General features: G+C 39.0%; 2 protein-coding genes across 3 annotated transcripts; both read right to left on the minus strand.

Moving 5' to 3' along the window:
- Positions 1-14: 14 nt before the first annotated feature.
- On the minus strand, positions 15-7,968 carry skp1 (S-phase kinase-associated protein 1). 2 transcript variants are annotated; one of them, XM_026371783.1, is made up of 6 exons: positions 7,814-7,968; positions 6,997-7,096; positions 4,522-4,595; positions 3,533-3,676; positions 874-1,014; positions 15-729 (listed from the first exon to the last, which is right to left on the minus strand). In XM_026371783.1, the coding sequence occupies exons 2-6, from the start codon at positions 7,091-7,093 to the stop codon at positions 694-696; spliced, it is 492 nt and encodes a 163-aa protein (XP_026227568.1). In that variant the 5' UTR covers positions 7,094-7,096; positions 7,814-7,968; the 3' UTR covers positions 15-693. The 2 variants fall into 2 exon arrangements, with proteins under 2 accessions (XP_026227568.1, XP_026227567.1); XM_026371782.1 differs by lacking the exons at positions 6,997-7,096; positions 7,814-7,968 and adding exons at positions 4,678-4,777; positions 5,496-5,642.
- Positions 7,969-9,723: 1,755 nt separating this feature from the next.
- ppp2cab (protein phosphatase 2 catalytic subunit alpha b) lies at positions 9,724-18,642 on the minus strand. Its single transcript, XM_026372277.1, has 7 exons — positions 18,307-18,642; positions 11,935-12,144; positions 11,667-11,840; positions 11,438-11,527; positions 11,013-11,174; positions 10,636-10,754; positions 9,724-10,476 (listed from the first exon to the last, which is right to left on the minus strand). The coding sequence occupies exons 1-7, from the start codon at positions 18,406-18,408 to the stop codon at positions 10,404-10,406; spliced, it is 930 nt and encodes a 309-aa protein (XP_026228062.1). The 5' UTR covers positions 18,409-18,642; the 3' UTR covers positions 9,724-10,403.
- Positions 18,643-19,365: the final 723 nt, after the last annotated feature.

Genomic DNA, 19,365 nt, shown 5'->3' on the forward strand with positions numbered 1-19,365 from the left:
TGACAAACGCCAACTTTTTGAAATGCTTTATTTGCTCCTTCAATATATGTCCGACCATCCCAAAAGCCAGCTTCAGAGTTTATCTGAGAAGTTTCCAATTCAATACAACATGAATCAGGAGTGAGTTATCCAACGCTGTGACAACACTAGTACTTCGAGTCCAAAGGACAGTTCGCCAAAAAAAAAAAAAAAAACGGCTTTATGCTCCAAGTTCACTTTTCCTTTCTTCTCTTAACATTGTTTCACAGAACAGATGCATTTACAGAGCAAAAGTAAAATATGCACTCTTTCACTTCCAAAAAACCCACTTTAATCAATTAATCCTAAAAGAAACAAACGTCCAGTAAAAAAAAGAAAGACAACCATCGCGATGAATAACAGGGGAAATACGAAAGGACAGTCTTATAATGTTTTAGGGTACAAAGCCATAAACCAGGACTATTTATTTAATGAGAATACACAACAGTGGTTGGAAACAGAAAAGAGCTTCTTTATTTAAATTAACATAACACAGGCAAGTTAAAATGCTCATGCTATTAGGATTCAGAAACTGAGGGAACAGGGAATGATGGGGGGGCATGTGTCTAAATATACTAAATGTAAATATTAACAAGTATGAACAACGCCAGTGCAACCAGTTAGCAGGGACAATCCTTTTCAGTGTGGTAGTATTGACAGGATCCCCCCGCCACCTTACTTTTCTTCACACCACTGGTTCTCTTTGCGTACCTGTGGACGAGAGGAAGGCTGAGTTTCCAAAAATACATGAAAGGCAGCTTTATTCTCATGACGGTTTCAAAGTGATTAATTTCTCCTGATGTATACAAGACCATTGTTGTTTTCTGGCAGACAGGTGATGGATGGAATAACTACCTGGGCTTCCTCCTCCTCTGTGAAATCATTTTTAATGTTGAAAGTCTTCCTGATCTCCTCCGGGGTTTTGCCTTTGATCATGTTGGCCACCGTCTTGCAGGTGACATCTAACAGGCCTTTGATGTCCAAGTAGTTGGCGGCCTGAACACGAAACAACAGTGAAATGAAGAGACAGAAAAAGTTTGTAATGATCGGCCGACAGCATTTCAACAGGTGTATCCTCTACCAGACATTCATGTCATCGACTACAATGCGTGAAGCTACTTGTGATTTTCCCTGCTGCAGTTTTTCTGACTGCCAGGGTTTAATGCTTCCCGCTTGGTTTAACTACAAGCATGTCACCAGGCATTAAGAAAGAAAATACGCCTGTGTTAAAGAGGCTGCACAGGTGCGGGCGTCATGTTTCAGGTATGTTGATGAAATATCATCCGACTTACAGCCGTGCTAACGTGGCGTCAGCGTCTGTACCATACCTGGATTACATGGCTGCACACACAGAGAATCTAACAGTCCTTAATGTGTGAAAAATTACTTTTCCCCAAGTTGATGTGAAGTTACTTCAAGAACTGAGCAGCCTCAGACAAATTTAGGTCATATCTTTGAATGCAACATCCTTTTGGGTACCAAACTGTTTATGTTATTGTCCTTTCACCCCCCCTAAAGAAACACAAAGGAGAAAATTTCACACTAAAAGCTCTGGACAGTACCTGCGATTCGATTAACGCAGACTGCTGATGCACCATATATGGTTAAGATACACATTTTAAAACACTGCATTCCCATTAAAGAGGAAAGTTCTATGAGGTCAGTATGAACAAAATGAATAGTTACAGCAAAACCTGGAAGCTATTCTGCACATGAACCCAGTAAAAGCTCCTAGTAGTGTTGGTAGTAGTCTTCCTTTGCAAACATTATTCGGTTATAGCGGTAAGAACGCCACCCACCATGTGGGGTTCGAATCACGGCTGTGGCCAAAGTTGCTTTGGATAAATGTAAAAGTTATTCAAAAATGGGTGGCACATCTATAGCATTAGTTCCTTAGACCTGGAATGTGCTATATTTGTTGGACAGAATGAAGATATGAAAGCTTGTTTATACATATTATTATACATATAATCTAAATGTAGTTTAAGTCTCATCACACAGCAAACTGTTGACAACTGAGACAGGATTTTACAACCATATAAACAACTTTATCTTTTACATACGAGGGTTCATCCTACAATATAAATTAAATATTCTAAACAATCACCACCCCCCACCAAGCCCTCAGGAAACCTAGGGAGAGCCTGTGTAAACAGTAGGAAGCATTGCAGGTCATGTTAAAATGTAATCTTACTTTTTATATCAGATTTTTCTGCCAAGCCCTTTAGTTGATAAAATCCAGCTTAGCAAGGTACCACGGGACCCCTCCAAAACATTTATGCTGCGCTAAAACCCAACAGGTCTTAGACAAAAAGCATTTTTCATATGTTGATACTATTCAAGGTACAATTTTCAATTAAATGTCTCAGCCTGGCCCGGGTGAGGTGAGAATATCTTCAACTTACACAGAACAAAACATGAGTTCTCCTCCTGCTGTGCTGCAGTAGACTCACATCCTGGCCACAGACCACACCTTGCATTACTTTTCATATGAAATAGAGTTATTTTTACGACTGTGCGTCTTCAGCATGTAAACACATTTAAACAGCCAGAGCTCAGGTAACAGACACTACAACTTAAATTTCAGTTCCTGGAAGTCCCAAACCTGCATGAACACCTTTTTTCCCAGGAACGGCTATGATTAGGTACAGGAAGTGATTCCTGTAAACAGCCTTCACCCTGTATAACATTCAGACAGGGGAGAGCTCTGCTCCAATAGCTTAGCCAGTATTATTCTAATATATATATTATTATCTTCTATTTGTGTGTAGGATTTTTCTATGTAACTCCAACACCAGAATTTCCCTTTTGGGATTAATAAAGTATTTATGTATCTATCACATGCTCAGTCTGATTTACCTTCACACTCTGCCCACAGAAATCCATTCAGGTCACAAGATCATTCCCTTTTCTTTTTTTCGTTACAGTCTTTTTAATCTGGTGTCTCTTCTACATCCAAACCAATAAACTTTATCTCTTAAAATAAAAAGGCTCAGCAATTCAATACACCGGTGAATAAATTAAACAAAAGTCACAAAAGAAATACACGCACAAAGCTTTACAAGAACATAACAGAAAGAAGCACTGAAGCAGAGAATGGCTACGATGACAACAAAGTAAACACTGAAATCAGATTAGAGCAGCAGAGGGATTTCACTGTTTTCGTCCACTTACTGACTCCAACAAATTAAGGATTAACTTGTAACCAGCTCTGCAAAAGAGCAAATTCCAGTTTTCAGGGATTTTTATTTGACCACAAACTGTGTTACAACCAACTAAAATTTGGTCTGTCCCTGAACGAATAGTTTTTATTCTGATAAACTACCTGTCAAATAGTGTTCAAGTGGACATCTGCATGTGTGTCTAAAACCTGTTAATTAACTTGTGAGGATTCCCCTCCATTCTAATAGATCCATACCTCCTGTGTATGGTTTTGTTTTTGGTTCATGTTTAAATGAGGATTGGGATGTGGTAGTGGCTGTGGTTAGATTCATATAGAGTCAACTGTATTTACCAGAATGAGTTCAAACAAGGTGCCCTGGTCCACTTTCAGGAACTCCTGGTCCCATACAGGAATGTCATCTGTCCTCTTCTCCTTGTTCTCATCGTCCTCGGGAGGTGGGGGGTCATCTTTGTGATGAGTGCACCACTGAATCACCTGAAATTACACACACGCACAACTAAATACGTACAGCAGATTTTAGTAATGCAATAAAATTGTTGACCTTTGTCTAGCACCATGTGTGGCACAGGCGCCATTCAAAAGCTTGTGGTGTACTCTGTACACAAATGTAGATATTGTATTACTTAGTTAATAAGTAATTTACAACATTAACAATATCACCATTGTATTTCTGATCAATTTGATCTTCTGAAGATCTGCTTTTCTTTCAAAAACAAATACATTTCTACGTGAAACCACTTACCATATATTAAGTAACTTAAAGTAAAATAACATAACCTTGAGATTTCCAACTTAGAAATGAGCAGAAGAATCTTAAAATAACTGCATACAAGGAGTACAAGCATGGTCTCATAAAAAAGCTTTAGAAAGAGCTTTCTGCTCCTACAAATGTGATTTGTTAGGAAATAGGCACAAACAGCTAGTTCTTCAGTGTGATATATTACCAGTAAAAACAGCTAATGATCTTCACCAAGAACCTAAAACAAACCACAAGTCGTCAACTGTCAGTGTCTTAGGCCAGCATAGGTAAAATAAGGAAAGCATCACACAGTAAGTCCTGTTCAATTATTCTATTATAATGTTCAATTTTCTGTTGAAATTGAGATGTGCTTGGTGTTTTATTGTCCACTTGTATAAATGAGTGCAGACAAACCAACCAAGTTGAAATGAACACTTCTTAATTGACAGATTCAATCTAATAAAACGACTGAATGTGCAGTCATGTATGCAAACTAATCTCTTTAACAAAACCCTCTGTCATAGTCTGGTCGTCATAGACAGGAGCACACGTGTGGTAGATGTGTGGATGTGTGTTGTACCTTCTTGAGGATGGCCGCATTCACATTAGGAAGAGGAACTGGGTCATCATCTCCTTCATCATCCATTCCCAAATCTGAAAAAGTATCAATGAATGTAATACATCAGTTTGACAACAGGTTTTTAAAAAGTTAGAAGTTTTTGAATGAAAGTTGTACCTTCCAACATGGTCTTGATGGTGACAGACTGTTTGGCTATCTCAACATCCACCTCGAAGATCTCCCCATCAGAGCTCTGTAGTTTTATTGTGGGCATTATCTGCAAAGTAGATTTATACGATTGTTAAAAACACATCAAGTTATAGCTACATTAACACGTGTACTTAATTTTATTAGCTAACAAAAACCTCTTCAGACTGTACACTAACTCTGAGCAGTTAGTGCTAACAGCTAACGTTGCTAATATTGACGTGTTGGCTAGTTTACAACTACAACTATTATCCCGTTGTAGACTGTTTAACATTAATAATTACATCGCTGCAAAAACACCAATATATCTGGTACACACGTAAACCTTCTTTAAAGTTACCTATGCAGTCGTTACCATTAGCAATGTCAACTCAAACTCAAGTGTTTAGCGCTAACGTTGCCTCCAAACCTATTTAGCGTTTAACTTAAATTACGGTAATGCTAAAGGTGCTAGCGTGCTAACCGCTAAATACTGGAAAACTGGATAACAAGAAGGGAGTATTTTCATTAACGAAACTCAAAGTCCGTGTGTTATGAGCTAGCTAAAATAGTCATCTTGTGTTTTTACAACCAAAACATTAACCAATGTTGGCTAAACATGGCTAAGCTAACCAGGCAGCTAGCATTACCATGCACAATGCTAGCCTGTTAGCATAACGTTACGCTAGCGCAGTCCGATGTCCGAGGCCTCTTAGCAACAATATCCAGGCTATTTGAATAAATATAGAAAGGAAGCGTAAAACATCCACAGACTAACATGGCGCCTTCGTGTTTACGAAGCTACGTACCGTAAATGTTTTAGGGCAAATCCAGAGGTGGGATTCCTCTGTAGTCAGCAGCAGAGCTCACAGACGCAGCTTCGCCGAACAACGGCTAAAATGTGAGGATCAACGAGAAGCTGCCGCCCGGAGGTTGACGACGAAGAAGAAGAAGAGGAGGAGGAGGAGGAAGAAGAAGAAGAAGAAGAGGAAGATGGCAGCTTCCTGTTTGTCCAGTGGATCAGATCTGAGCCACAGTTTCACACTGAGATTTAAAACAGCTTTTTTCCTGTATAAACGTCTTCTTTCAGTTGTTTATAATAATGAAATAGGTTTTAGCACTTTATTAAAAATGTATTAATCATTCAACAATGGTAATATGTTAATATCACTGAGAAAAAATAGTAAAGCTGTTTTATTTTTCATTTTATGTAGCGTTATATGAAATCTGCCAAACATAAACTACTGAATCAAGAATATCATTTTTTCTTTTACAATAAATTGTTTTAAAAATAAATATAGCATTTCCATTCAGTAGAACCTTTTTTCTAGACAAACCTGCATAATATCTTATATTATTAAAGGGAGTTTTTCCTCTCCGCTGTGTCCTGGTGCTGCTCAGTGGGTTTGTTTTTCTCTCTACATTTTCTATATAATTCTGTATAGTTATATTTGTAAGATCTTAACCCGTAAACACTGTGAAGTGTCTTGAGATGACCACTGTTCTAACCTGTGGGTTGTGATTTAAAATTTGTCATACTGTATGTGTTTTGTGTACAATATTAAAATAAGCAGTAAACAGTAAGACACACTATATTTCCACCTCCAACAGAGCAGTATATCATAGGACAGAAATGTATTCTACATATATCTAAATTAAAGTTTTTTTTATTATGTATTTAAACAAAGTAGAAGTACCTAAACATACTTAAGAACAGATTTTTAGACAGTTTGTACAGTTACTTCTGGATTTGATGGGTATTTTCTCTATGTGGGTGACGTGACATCATGCAGTGCTGTAGTGTGGATTTTTAATGCAGTGATTTGAACTACCATAGTGTGGCGCCCTTCGCTTCCATGATACTTTCAAGTGCTGAGATGGAAAAAATACGAGCACATTAATAAGCAGTATTTTCTACATTTGTGTGCATGACAACAAACATTGCACTACATAACTACTAAGCTTTAATTGAATTCCTATTATTATAAATTGTTTCACTTAAATTTCAACACAGTGTAACGTCAGTGTCTTGTAGGTAATGGTTTTTTTCCTAAAATCATGTGTGAGATGGTGTGTACATTTGAGGTGGCAAGTTGAAATGCATTTACCTTAGGAAAGTTTGTAGAACTGGGTCATAGACAGGAGCACACGTTTCTGGTGGATGTTGTGTCTCTTGCGGATTGCCGCATCACCATGTCATCATCTCCTTCATCATCCATTCCCAAATCTGAAAAAAGTATCAATGAATGTACTACATCAGTTTGACAACAGGTTTTTAAAAAGTTAGAAGTTTTTGAATGAAAGTTGTACCTTCCAACATGGTCTTGATGGTGACAGACTGTTTGGCTATCTCAACATCCACCTCGAAGATCTCCCCATCAGAGCTCTGTAGTTTTATTGTGGGCATTATCTGCAAAGTAGATTTATACGATTGTTAAAAACACATCAAGTTATAGCTACATTAACACGTGTACTTAATTTTATTAGCTAACAAAAACCTCTTCAGACTGTACACTAACTCTGAGCAGTTAGTGCTAACAGCTAACGTTGCTAATATTGACGTGTTGGCTAGTTTACAACTACAACTATTATCCCGTTGTAGACTGTTTAACATTAATAATTACATCGCTGCAAAAACACCAATATATCTGGTACACACGTAAACCTTCTTTAAAGTTACCTAAGCAGTCGTTACCATTAGCAATGTCAACTCAAACTCAAGTGTTTAGCGCTAACGTTGCCTCCAACCTATTTAGCGTTTAACTTAAATTACGGTAATGCTAAAGGTGCTAGCGTGCTAAACGCTAAATACTGAAAAACTGGATAACAAGAAGGGAGTATTTTCATTAACGAAACTCAAAGTCCGTGTGTTATGAGCTAGCTAAAATAGTCATCTTGTGTTTTTACAACCAAAACATTAACCAATGTTGGCTAAACATGGCTAAGCTAACCAGGCAGCTAGCATTACCATGCACAATGCTAGCCTGTTAGCATAACGTTACGCTAGCGCAGTCCGATGTCCGAGGCCTCTTAGCAACAATATCCAGGCTATTTGAATAAATATAGAAAGGAAGCGTAAAACATCCACAGACTAACATGGCGCCTTCGTGTTTACGAAGCTACGTACCGTAAATGTTTTAGGGCAAATCCAGAGGTGGGATTCCTCTGTAGTCAGCAGCAGAGCTCACAGACGCAGCTTCGCCGAACAACGGCTAAAATGTGAGGATCAACGAGAAGCTGCCGCCCGGAGGTTGACGACGAAGAAGAAGAAGAGGAGGAGGAGGAGAAGAAGAAGAAGAAGAGGAGGAAGATGGCAGCTTCCTGTTTGTCCAGTGGATCAGATCTGAGCCACAGTTTCACACTGAGATTTAAAAAAGCTTTTTTCTTGTATAAACGTCTTCTTTCAGTTGTTTATAATAATGAAATAGGTTTTAGCACTTTATTAAAAATGTATTAATCATTCAACAATGGTAATATGTTAATATCACAGAGAACAAATAGTAAAGCTGTTTTATTTTTCATTTTATGTAGCGTTATATGAAATCTGCCAAACATAAACTACTGAATCAAGAATATCATTTTTTCTTTTACAATAAATTGTTTTAAAAATAAATATAGCATTTCCATTCAGTAGAACCTTTTTTCTAGACAAACCTGCATAATATCTTATATTATTAAAGGGAGTTTTTCCTCTCCACTGTCTCCTGGTGCTGCTCAGTGGGTTTGTTTTTCTCTATATATTTTCTATATAATTCTGTATAGTTATATTTGTAAGATCTTAAACCGTAAACACTGTGAAGTGTCTTGAGATGACCTCTGGTGTGATCTGGCACTATACAAACTAAACTGAAGTGAATTACATTATGTAATAGACTGTTACATCCAGATCAGTGGACTAGCAGCATTTAGACATTTATACTGCTCACTGAGGCTAGTTTTACTTTAAATAAGACTTTATATTACAGTATAGTAGGACAGTGGTTCTCAAAATAGAGGACAGGCACCCACCATGAGATAAATCTCAGGTACAATGTGTGCCAAAGTGGCATCATTCTAACACTATTTTCCAGTTGTTGGAAACCACTGTTCTAACCTGTGGGTTGTGATTTAAAATTTGTCATACTGTATGTGTTTTGTGTACAATATTAAAATAAGCAGTAAACAGTAAGACACACTATATTTCAGCAGTATATCATAGGACAGAAATGTAAAGTATTCTACAAATCTAAATTAAAGTTTTCTTTATTATGTATTTAAACAAAGTAGAAGTACCTAAACATACTTAAGAACAGATTTTTAGACAGTTTGTACAGTTACTTCTGGATTTGATGGGTATTTTCTCTATGTGGGTGACGTGACATCATGCAGTGCTGTAGTGTGGATTTTTAATGCAGTGATTTGAACTACCATAGTGTGGCGCCCTTCGCTTCCATGATACTTTCAAGTGCTGAGATGGAAAAAATACGAGCACATTAATAAGCAGTATTTTCTACATTTGTGTGCATGACAACAAACATTGCACTACATAACTACTAAGCTTTAATTGAATTCCTATTATTATAAATTGTTTCACTTAAATTTCTCATAGCTTAAAAGCTATTGTTCTGATGTAAAGATCATATGATCCTATCGCTGTATGAGGCTAAATTATTATTTTTTCCTAAAATATTTCTAATATTTAGACTTATCACAGAAGCATTACTGGAGCAAGATGGTGCTAATGTTTGGTTTGGTTTACTAGAGACAGATGTCCCCCCAAAAAAAATGATGTAGCTGTGAGACAGTTATTATTTCAGTGACAAATCATCAGTGTTTAAACTCCCTCAAAGCACACAAATGAAGCACTGCCAGTTTAAGTCAGGGCAAGATGGATGGCCTACTAGCTGGTTGGTGAACTGGTGTACTCCCACGTGGTTAAAGTGTAAACTGCAGGTCAACATGACCTGACACCAGCTGTCACCTCTCTCAGGGCAAAGTTATTTACATGAAAAGACCATTATTATAAAATCATAAAGAGAAAAGAGAGAAAACAGCACATTCACATCAAAGAGTCACCTTTGTCTTTATTATTCAAATGGTTTGGTTAATACAGACTCAGCAGGTCAGAGGGAGTCGGTGAGTTGATGTGGATGAACACTCCATCATCTGTCAATCATATACACCAAGCTGGGTGGACTGCATAAGAAGGGGTTGTCTTTAAAATTTACCCAGGACAAAGAAACCTTGTGTAAAACTTGGAAAAAAACTACAACAACAAAAAACATCTGTAGTGTGAAATCTTTTTCATCTTTTGACATATGTTACATTTCTTTAGATTTACAAAAGTGCAAACAGATCATATTTAGATCTCCTAAATATAACAAGCCATGGCAAGTGGGGTTTCAACAGCCGCATTTGAAGTAGCAAATCTTTGTCTTGGACTTCGGTGCCATAAGTCCAGCTACACTGGGACAGAATGGGGAATTTAAACGTCACTGCTTCATCAATTCAAGTCCTCAGCAATTAGTATTTGAATGATTATGGCACACACCCTTTGGTCCATCCAGAGACACACAGACACTGTTTTTGCTAAATGCTTAAATAGGTCTTTATATGGATACTCAATGTGCACTGCTGTTTTGGCCCCCCAGGCTCCCACCCTATCCTTCATTCTTGTAGTTATAGGTTGAAAGTCATATGTCATGGCAATACTGGACTTGACTGTGCAAGGTCAAAGTTTACAGGAAGTAGTCTGGGGTGCGACGAGTGACGTGAGGCTCGCCTCTACGAGGTGCAGGATCAAACTGCAAGCTGGGTAAAATAAAAGGGGGGGTTAGAAAAAAACATTTGTTGATCACCTGTTTCCATATATGTCACCAATGGCATGAAATAATGTTTTTCTTTTTCAAAGCCTGTAACACTGCACTGCCTCTATTTCAGAAAACTCCAGTTTTACTCAAATTTACTTACAATGAGTATTTGAGGGTGTCGTCTAGTTCCATGATAGCTGCCTGGTTTCCACATCGGTAGCAGTAGTTGGGAGCACTAAATATTGTCACCACATTCCTTTCATGGCACCAGTTGTAACCCTGGGGAGAAGCAGATGCAAGTATTATACCTCAGATCTGGACTGAACACCATGTGCATGAACCTTTTGGCCCAATTTAGTTTAGTCCCTCTCTTAAACAACAGTGATGCAGATAATACCTGACTTGCTGGGAAGTCTCAGACTTGTATGGTGACTTTTTGGTGAATCAATCAGCCACTGTGGTGCAGCTGATGGAATTCTAGTTTCTTTTCCCAGACTGAATCATTCTAAACTGGACATATGGGATATAAACACACACCTCCATAACCAGCTGGTGGGCACGAGACACCAGAGTGAGGCGGTTGGCATGGTTGAAAGTCTCAGAGATATCCTGGCCGAAAGTGTAGCCAGCTCCTCGAGGGGAGATGCCCCAGCCACCACGGTCATCAGGGTCTGACCACAGCAGGTCGCACATGGGGCCCTGAAGGGCATAAAAGAGGATGAGCCAGGTAGCATGGGCACACTGACGCTTTCCTGATACTAATTTATTTTTAATTTAATATGATTTAATTTATGATTTTAACAAATATACTGAATTATAAAGATTAAAAAAAAAAATCAAACATATTACTTTCTTTGTAGAGAAGTAGCAGACACGTGATGACTGAAGTTATTTTACATCTAAAACCTGCCATGTTCTGTTCAGCACCAATTCATTTTAATGTTTCTAACTAATATCTTTACCTCATGTGGTACTTCCTGTAAACGGTCCAGTGCTCTAATGTGATCCAATGTATCTATGGACGGTGACAGGCCTCCGTGAAGGCAGAAAATCTGGAAGAAAGAGATGGTAATCAAATCAATACTTTGTCTTGTTCCACAGAGCAACATTAACTACTGTCCTAACATTATGTTCAGACACTGCACAGTCTATATTTATATGTGTGAAACTAGCACGAATGTGTATTCTCACCTGAGAGTCTACCAAGGCCGTGAGGGGGAGGTAATCAAACAGGTCTGTGAAATACTTCCAAACGTTGGCGTTACCATATTTCCGTAGGCACTCGTCATAGAAGCCGTACACTTGTGTGATCTGTCTGCTCTCATGGTTCCCTCTGAGGATTGTGATGCGCTCCCGGAAGCGTACCTGAAACACAGGCAGAGGACAGAGAGCTAAGCTCATTTTTTTCTTAAAAAGCCATTTAGAATTTGACTTTTTAGCTTTTTAAATGATGACTTACCTTAAGTGCTACTAGTAAAGTGACGGTTTCTACAGAGTAGTACCCTCGGTCTACATAATCTCCCATAAACAAATAGTTTGTGTCTGGAGACTTCCCCCCGATCTTGAAAAGTTCCATGAGGTCGTGGAACTGGCCGTGCACATCACCACACACTGTCACCGGACATCTCACCTCCTGGACGTTTGACTCCTTGGTCAGGATCTCTTTTGCCTGCAGAAAACATACACACACATCTTTAACTGAAGAACATGGATTAAAAGAAAACATCAGATAAAGGGAGACGGGAAGCTTTAGACAAATAGAGTCAGTTCAGTCTCTGAAGCATAATGTACATTTTTCTGTTTATATTCCTGTAACATTGATTTATATTTGGACATTGGGTAGTCAATAACCTAACATTTTACTTCTACTGCATCTTTTCCCACATAGACAGAAACTGTGCTACTTTACTGTTCTGCTTATTCAACTGCAGCAGAATTCCCATATTCAGGCGCTGTAATCACATGTTCTATTCACTGTAATTTTCTATCTCAGTCTTTGTTCAACATCTTTATTTCAGGAATAGGCAATTTTCTACCAACATCTCTGCGTAATTTCCACATCAGCCTCCAGTGAGGTCCACATTAAGTTGCTACACAGTGATTACACCACCTCCAGCATTACCACCACAATCTCTCAAAGGAAATAAACCCCTGCTCTGTATGTGTATCTGTCTCTAGTTTCATGTCTGCCTCGAAGCACTTGAAAAGACAGCTTTGGTTGCACTGTAATGTTTCCTAAGATCCTTGCTTGAGAGGTGAAGAAGCATGGCCAGTGTTTTTGATGAAACACTTTGTTGACTCATTTATAGCTATAACAGGTGTGGCAACACAGTCACAGTGGAACTGAACTAAAATATCAAGAGATTTTTATTGGTATTTCTACCAGAATATAACATAAAGCAGTTCAAACCTGCTGCAGTGTATGACTCAGTACGTGGCCTACAGCTGGTGTATTTAGAGGAAATACTTGGTTATTGATGTCTGCTGATTCAGTGAAAACAAGAGAAAGTCATACACAAATCCAAAGGATTTTCTTTTGTAGGGCAGCTGACGCAGAGAAAAATGACACTGAATGATTTGGCTTTGTTTCGGGGGCATAGTGATTTTATAGCTGGTGTCTTTGTTATTATATCCAGAATAAGGGCTATTCCTCGAGTCTGTCTGGCTCGGCAGGCTGGTCTGACTAAAGGGGGGCGGGTCAGCTGGCTGAGCTCTTTTAGGAGCTTTGGAGCAAACAAATCCTCAGAGGGAGAAATACTTTGAGCTGAATGACCACCAGACATGTTCGACGCGCTAAGCTGCATGAAAAGCAGTGAGACATGGAAAAACGAAGTGGAGGGTGGTCGGGAATCCTGCCAGCTTTTCAAACTCCAACCATTTCAAGTAATTATTAAAATGTTATTCTAGAGAAAAGAACACTGGGCCTTCGATGTCGGCCTGTGTGTTTCATAATATTATCATATCATATGACAAACTCTTTGAAACTGCTGCTTTGGTTTAGGAACACATGTGCCTCCCACAAACTAAAGGCCTGGTGTTTTCCTGGTGGGATGTTTTCAATAGGAGAGAGACAGGGCTGACACTGACAAAGTGTTGAAGCAGGCCTGTCATCCCAGCAGATGGAAGAGAGCGGGAGAGAGAGACGGTCCCGCAGTGACCAGGACAGGACTGCGGCACTCCACAGTGCTGACCTATATTCCACATCATCCACGTGCCCATACTACCATGTGGCAGGAGGCTTTTCGATGACTGGGCTTTAGATGACAGATTGACCAGGGCTTCCAACTTAAAGCAATTGAGTCGCTAAGTCAGAGAGAATATTCTACAAGTGTGTTTTGAAGTGGAATAGTTATATTTTTTCCCCTTTTTCACTCCTCTCTAATTATTGTGAGTGACATGAAGGGCAAAAAAAATAGGCCAATACGCATATAATATATTCTATATGCAAAAAATCATTAGATAGGTGGCTAATAGAAAACCAAAACAAACCAAAAACATGGTAAGTTTGAAAAAAACTGAGAGTCACAGTCTACAAAGGCTTTCTGGACTAGAAAGTGATGCGGTTTCCAGTCAATCTGTACAGTTTCAGCTCGAAAAACAAACAATTGTGTGAAATGGTTCAGATCAACAGACGCATATTTGAAACACGGTTTAAAACAGTAAAGCAACTCAAACACGGCATCCTCCAGAGCCATTCTCTCTGCCTCTAATTCATTAGGATGTCCTGCACAAGCTGCTCTGACAGGGTGTGACACAGTATATGGCCTACAGCTGAGTAACCTTACACTGAACTGTCATATACTCAATGACGCATCAGATATCACCTCTCTGTCCTAAATTGGCTGAACTGATTATACCTTAGTTAATGTGCACTTTGCATGAGACCAACATGAGGCCAACTTTGTGTATTTTGCTGTGTGCAGCCCTGAACTACTGGAGTTAGATCTATCTGGCTGTGGTTCTGATTGCCCTGTCCAATTCTTGTATCCTTTACACCATTTGATTTTCTGTAACAAAACAGTGCCACAAGTAAACAGAAAACAGTCACACAGGATTAAGTCCTACTTGACTAAATATTATGTAAAGCTGGAGGAAGTGACCTGGTGCATTGTGACCTGTCACTTCTGCCACTAGCAAAACTCTTTCATACATCAGAAATTAAGCTCAGATCAAGTGTGTGACTGGCTCGTTCCATGGATGCAAGTCCAATTGTGAATGAAAAGGATGACAACAGAGGTTACATAGGAGTACCTCACCAAAATGTTGGACCACACGTGCAGCAGAAATGCCACAGACATGGTGCAGGGAGAAAACCTCAGTCAGATTACAGCTATGTCCAATACGTCAGACGCCACATTGTCAACATACTGCTCAGCCGACTGCTGAGAAGTTAAGTCAGCATCTTCCCAGCTGCTGCAATATAATCCTATAAAGTGTGTTAAACACTGGCAAGGTCTAGGAGGAGGCAACTTACAGAGAATTAAGCTTGACGACTTGGCAAAATTATAACCACAAAAGAAGACATCACTCATGTTTATGGTAGTTAAAACGTAAACATCTTCCTGACGACACCACTATAATCAGTACGGAAATCTACAACACAAGCAGCCAAATGAAGGCAAACTGAGTCTGTGCTGTCAGATTTTCTACTAAGGTTATGAATTCTGCTAATATGCATCAACCTTTCATCAGTATTGATTATTTTTTCTTGACAGTGTTCACAGGGATCAAAGTGTCTCTGAATACTAATGTTCATTATTATTATTTTATAAGATGTTGATGGAAAAAAACAGTCCTTCTGAATAACTCGTTTTCTGAGTAAAATACTGACATCATTCCGCAAACAGAGTTTTATTTACTGCCCTGAGAAGCTAGATCACACTGGTTAGAGCATAAAAAGGTTGTTCAGAAACTTCAGGCACAGCTGTCAGCATACAACCAAATTATCGCATCTTGTGAACACACTTTAATATCATGTCATAAAATCATCTAGTTTGGGAATCAGAATTTCCCCAGAATTCATAAGCAAATGTGTTATTTAAGTTGTTGTCCCACTGCTGCCTTTTATAAACATGTACTCTGTGTAAAGTACTTTGTAATTTCCACATTAATATGTTTTACATAGGACTAAACAAATGAATAGGTTCAAGCTTAAATAGTTAGTAAAATAGTGCCTCATAAGGGAATCAAATTAGCAGAGACTTAAACCTTAGAAGACAAAAACACTGAATCGTTATGTAACTCTGAAAAGGTTTATTTTTGAACAGAAAGGAAAGAAAAACCAAAGGTCACAGAAAGGACACGTCTCTGTCTGATACACGTTACACCTTTAATTATAATTATTAAATGCATCTGTGTGCAACTGGCAGAAACATAAAACCAATTTCCAGTGAACAGACCATTGTCTGCAGTCACAAAATTGAATCATGCAAATACTATTAAATGTTCAAAAGGAAGACACTACTACTGTAAAATAAAAATGACTTGCAAAACACATCTTTGGAGGAGGGAAGTATTGCAGTGCTGAAAAATCTCCACTGATTCCTATAAACAATATAAACATTATAAGTATTCCCTTGTACCTGCACATTAAACGCCACAGTAAGACTCTGGTATGGTCTGCCTTTTCTGAGGTAGCTGGAAAGCAGAAATGAAAAGACTGTGGACAGATTACACAGCACATCTCATTCCTCCACACCCACATACATCCCAAAACACAGGCAGCCACTCTCTGACTCACAATGAACAGTGTCATCCTGAGTCACACTCTCTGATCCCCTTAGCAACAAAGGCTTCGATATTGTTAGTGATGCAACTCACAATCATATCCTCTGCTATTTTTAAGTCAGGGAGGATGTTGTGTAGGTGCACTGAGCTGAATATATTTGACAGTTGCACAATACAGAATATACACAGAAGAGTTTGGATGAGTTGAAATCATATGAACAGTGACAATGATACAGCCTCAGGGTGAGGAAACTTTATAGGTTTCCTTTTTCCTCTCCACTACTTTTAAGGCATCTTTGCAGCATTAGGGAGGAAACAGTGGAACAACAGGAAATAGAAAGAAAACATCTGTGTAGCTTGTTGACTGCTCTAACCATATTTGCCGCTAACAACCTTTGATAAGCCCTGACAATATACGCTTTCTTGACTGTCGAAGACATGAGTACATTGAGACTTTGCATGTTAGAAAGATGAAAACAAAGCCTGGAAGGCAATAAAGGCACAGGACTCCATGATAATGTTCCAGGCTTCTTACACAGACTAAAAGGTATAAAAATGTATCATACATGCAACCACAGCTAAGTTACTTTGACTTTTTGGCCTGACACAGGGCTGCCAGCAACAACCTGCCTGTTCCACTTAATATTCAGGGACCTCAACCTTCAGTAAAAGCATTTTTAACAACTGGAACTGACCACATTAGAGCTGAGCAAAGTAACAAGCAACTTGAGAATAGACTGCCCTTAACATGAAACGCACAACAACCCAAAAATGGTAGTAGGACTAGTTTTTGTGTCCTTTTTAAGAGCTCAGTGGGTACAGCTGTACAAAAGAATGACAACCCCATCTGGCAAATGGCAATAATAAAATATCTGTCCAAGTTTACCCTCTGTTGCATGGGGAGAATCTGAATTTAAAGAAAACCAGGATACAAGAAACACTGACATCCAACATTCAGAGACACGGGTGTCAATTTCTTCTGCAGTGGAAACAGAAATAGGTCATGACATAAGGCAGCAACAATATATAGCCCACTGTGGGTTGTGGAGCTTTCTGGAAAACATAAAACTCACACCAAAAACCCACCCACTGATGACAGAGAAGTGTGGTTAAGAGTCTACGGGTGAAATTTTTCTTAAGCCCAGACAACTTGAGCTGAAAATCAGCAGGCAGTCTGAGCAGGAAGGATATTAGTGGGTTAAGCTCCAGCTCAGACCAGAAAAGCCTGCAAAATCAGTTCAAAATCAGCCAGAAGAGGAGCAGAGACAATAAATGAAAACACTGTCCATGCTCTGCATTTATTCTTTTGTGCATGAATAACAACAACAGTTCAGGTCAAAGCCAAGCTGAGCTGGACAACACCTCTGTGACCACAGAATAACACCATTAGATGAACTAGCCCGGCCATCAAATAACTGGTATTGTCATGGTAAGTGACCATTTAGTCAGCACATTTTCAGCCTTTTAAGTTAAAGGGTTAGGATTTTAGATGAACTTGTATGACACGTTTAAAATGAACCTACTGACCTTTGTTTACATCTGAAATTGACCCACTTTGCTGCCAGTTCAACATATTAACTGCTGCACATCCCATAATGATCATCCAGTACTTCATGTAGGAAAAACTCAACACTGTTTTCTGATTTCAGAGCTTGTTTGACATCACCTACATTCAATATTCAAAGATCTTTGTCTGCACAGATAACACAGAGTACAGTAGTTAGACAGACATATCTTAAATAACTCATTATAACTTCCTAGCTCTTACTCTTAGCTAACTAGCTCGGAGGATGCTACAGCTCACACAGTCTGACAGAGGAGTAAATGGAAGATGTGACCTGAATTCACTGGCTGAGCCTGTATGGGCTGCTTCACCTCTGTACCCGACAACATGTCCCTGTAGTTCAGAATTCACAGGCATTTCTAACAGGCAGCAGTTCAGATGTAATAAAAATAAAAAGCCTGCTCGGTCAAATGTGCGCACAGCGCGCTGGAAGCTAACGTTACACTCCGGACGCCATTTTAAGAGTGTGTGGTCGGCGGCGGTGAGGGGACAGGAGACCTTATTAGCTTGGAGCTGAGGGTTTTAAAAACTCATACTCACCTTTTCACAGAGTGTTTTAACTTGTCCCTCCGACAGCTGCTTGCACTCATTGAGCTGCTCGATCCACTGATCCAGTTCTTTCGTAAATGCCTTTTCGTCCATTTCTGTTTTTCGGGCTCTCAGCAGTTCGCTTTCCGACACGTTCGCTAACGATCCGTTAATTTCGGTTCTCCCGTCTTATCAAACGGACATTAACGGTGCTAACTGCTCTCTTATCAGAAGACGCATGCACCTCCGGCTGCCAGACCGCTATGATTTCACTGTACCGGAGCTGTGGAGCCGTCAGTGGGCGATCCACCCTGAGGAGGTGTCGGTGTCGAGTCCACCGCCTGGAGACACCGCACTTCCGCCGGTCACCTTCAAAATAAAAGCACGGCTGCGGACGAACGTCTCGTTATGAGCGTCCACAAAAAAGTTCAGTTAAATGTTTACTAATTTATTATTATACATTCTCTCTAATCATAGTTTCTAGTATTATCCTCAATGATTTTTAACTGTATTTAAATACAGGCATGGTCGGATTCTGACACAGACACTAATCATCTGTGCTGTTTGTAATGTTTTCATATGACAGGTTATTACTTACACTATCAGCTACAATAAACTGTTCATCAGTTTATTGTAAGAAATCTGTCATTTGTCATTTTCAATTCATGTAAATGACTCATTAGAGGAGAACAGGCACTGACATCAGTCAGCAAATAAAACTTTATTTGCCAGACTGGTTTCATGGTGTAAACACAGACAAAGGTCACTTACGAGACTTGTGAGGCTGTTTACATAAAACCAAATGATATATATCACCTGTTAGCAATGCTATTAATTATTATTAATAATAGCAGTAGTAGTATAGGCTTTGGATAATTGGTTTGTTTATTTTCTCTGTCATGACTTTGTCTGCTACATGTTCATTAATTGTGGTGACAATTACATAAAACTTTGTTTTAATGACTTTTGCATACTTTTGACGTAGAGTTGCTCTTTTAACTTATGAATCCTATTTCATATTTTAATTTTAACCAGCCTTTAATCTGTTTAATGAAAACCTGGTGGCGTTTT

This window comes from Anabas testudineus, chromosome 14 (genome assembly GCF_900324465.2).
Source record: "Anabas testudineus chromosome 14, fAnaTes1.2, whole genome shotgun sequence".
In the NCBI taxonomy this organism is placed as follows: domain Eukaryota; kingdom Metazoa; phylum Chordata; class Actinopteri; order Anabantiformes; family Anabantidae; genus Anabas; species Anabas testudineus.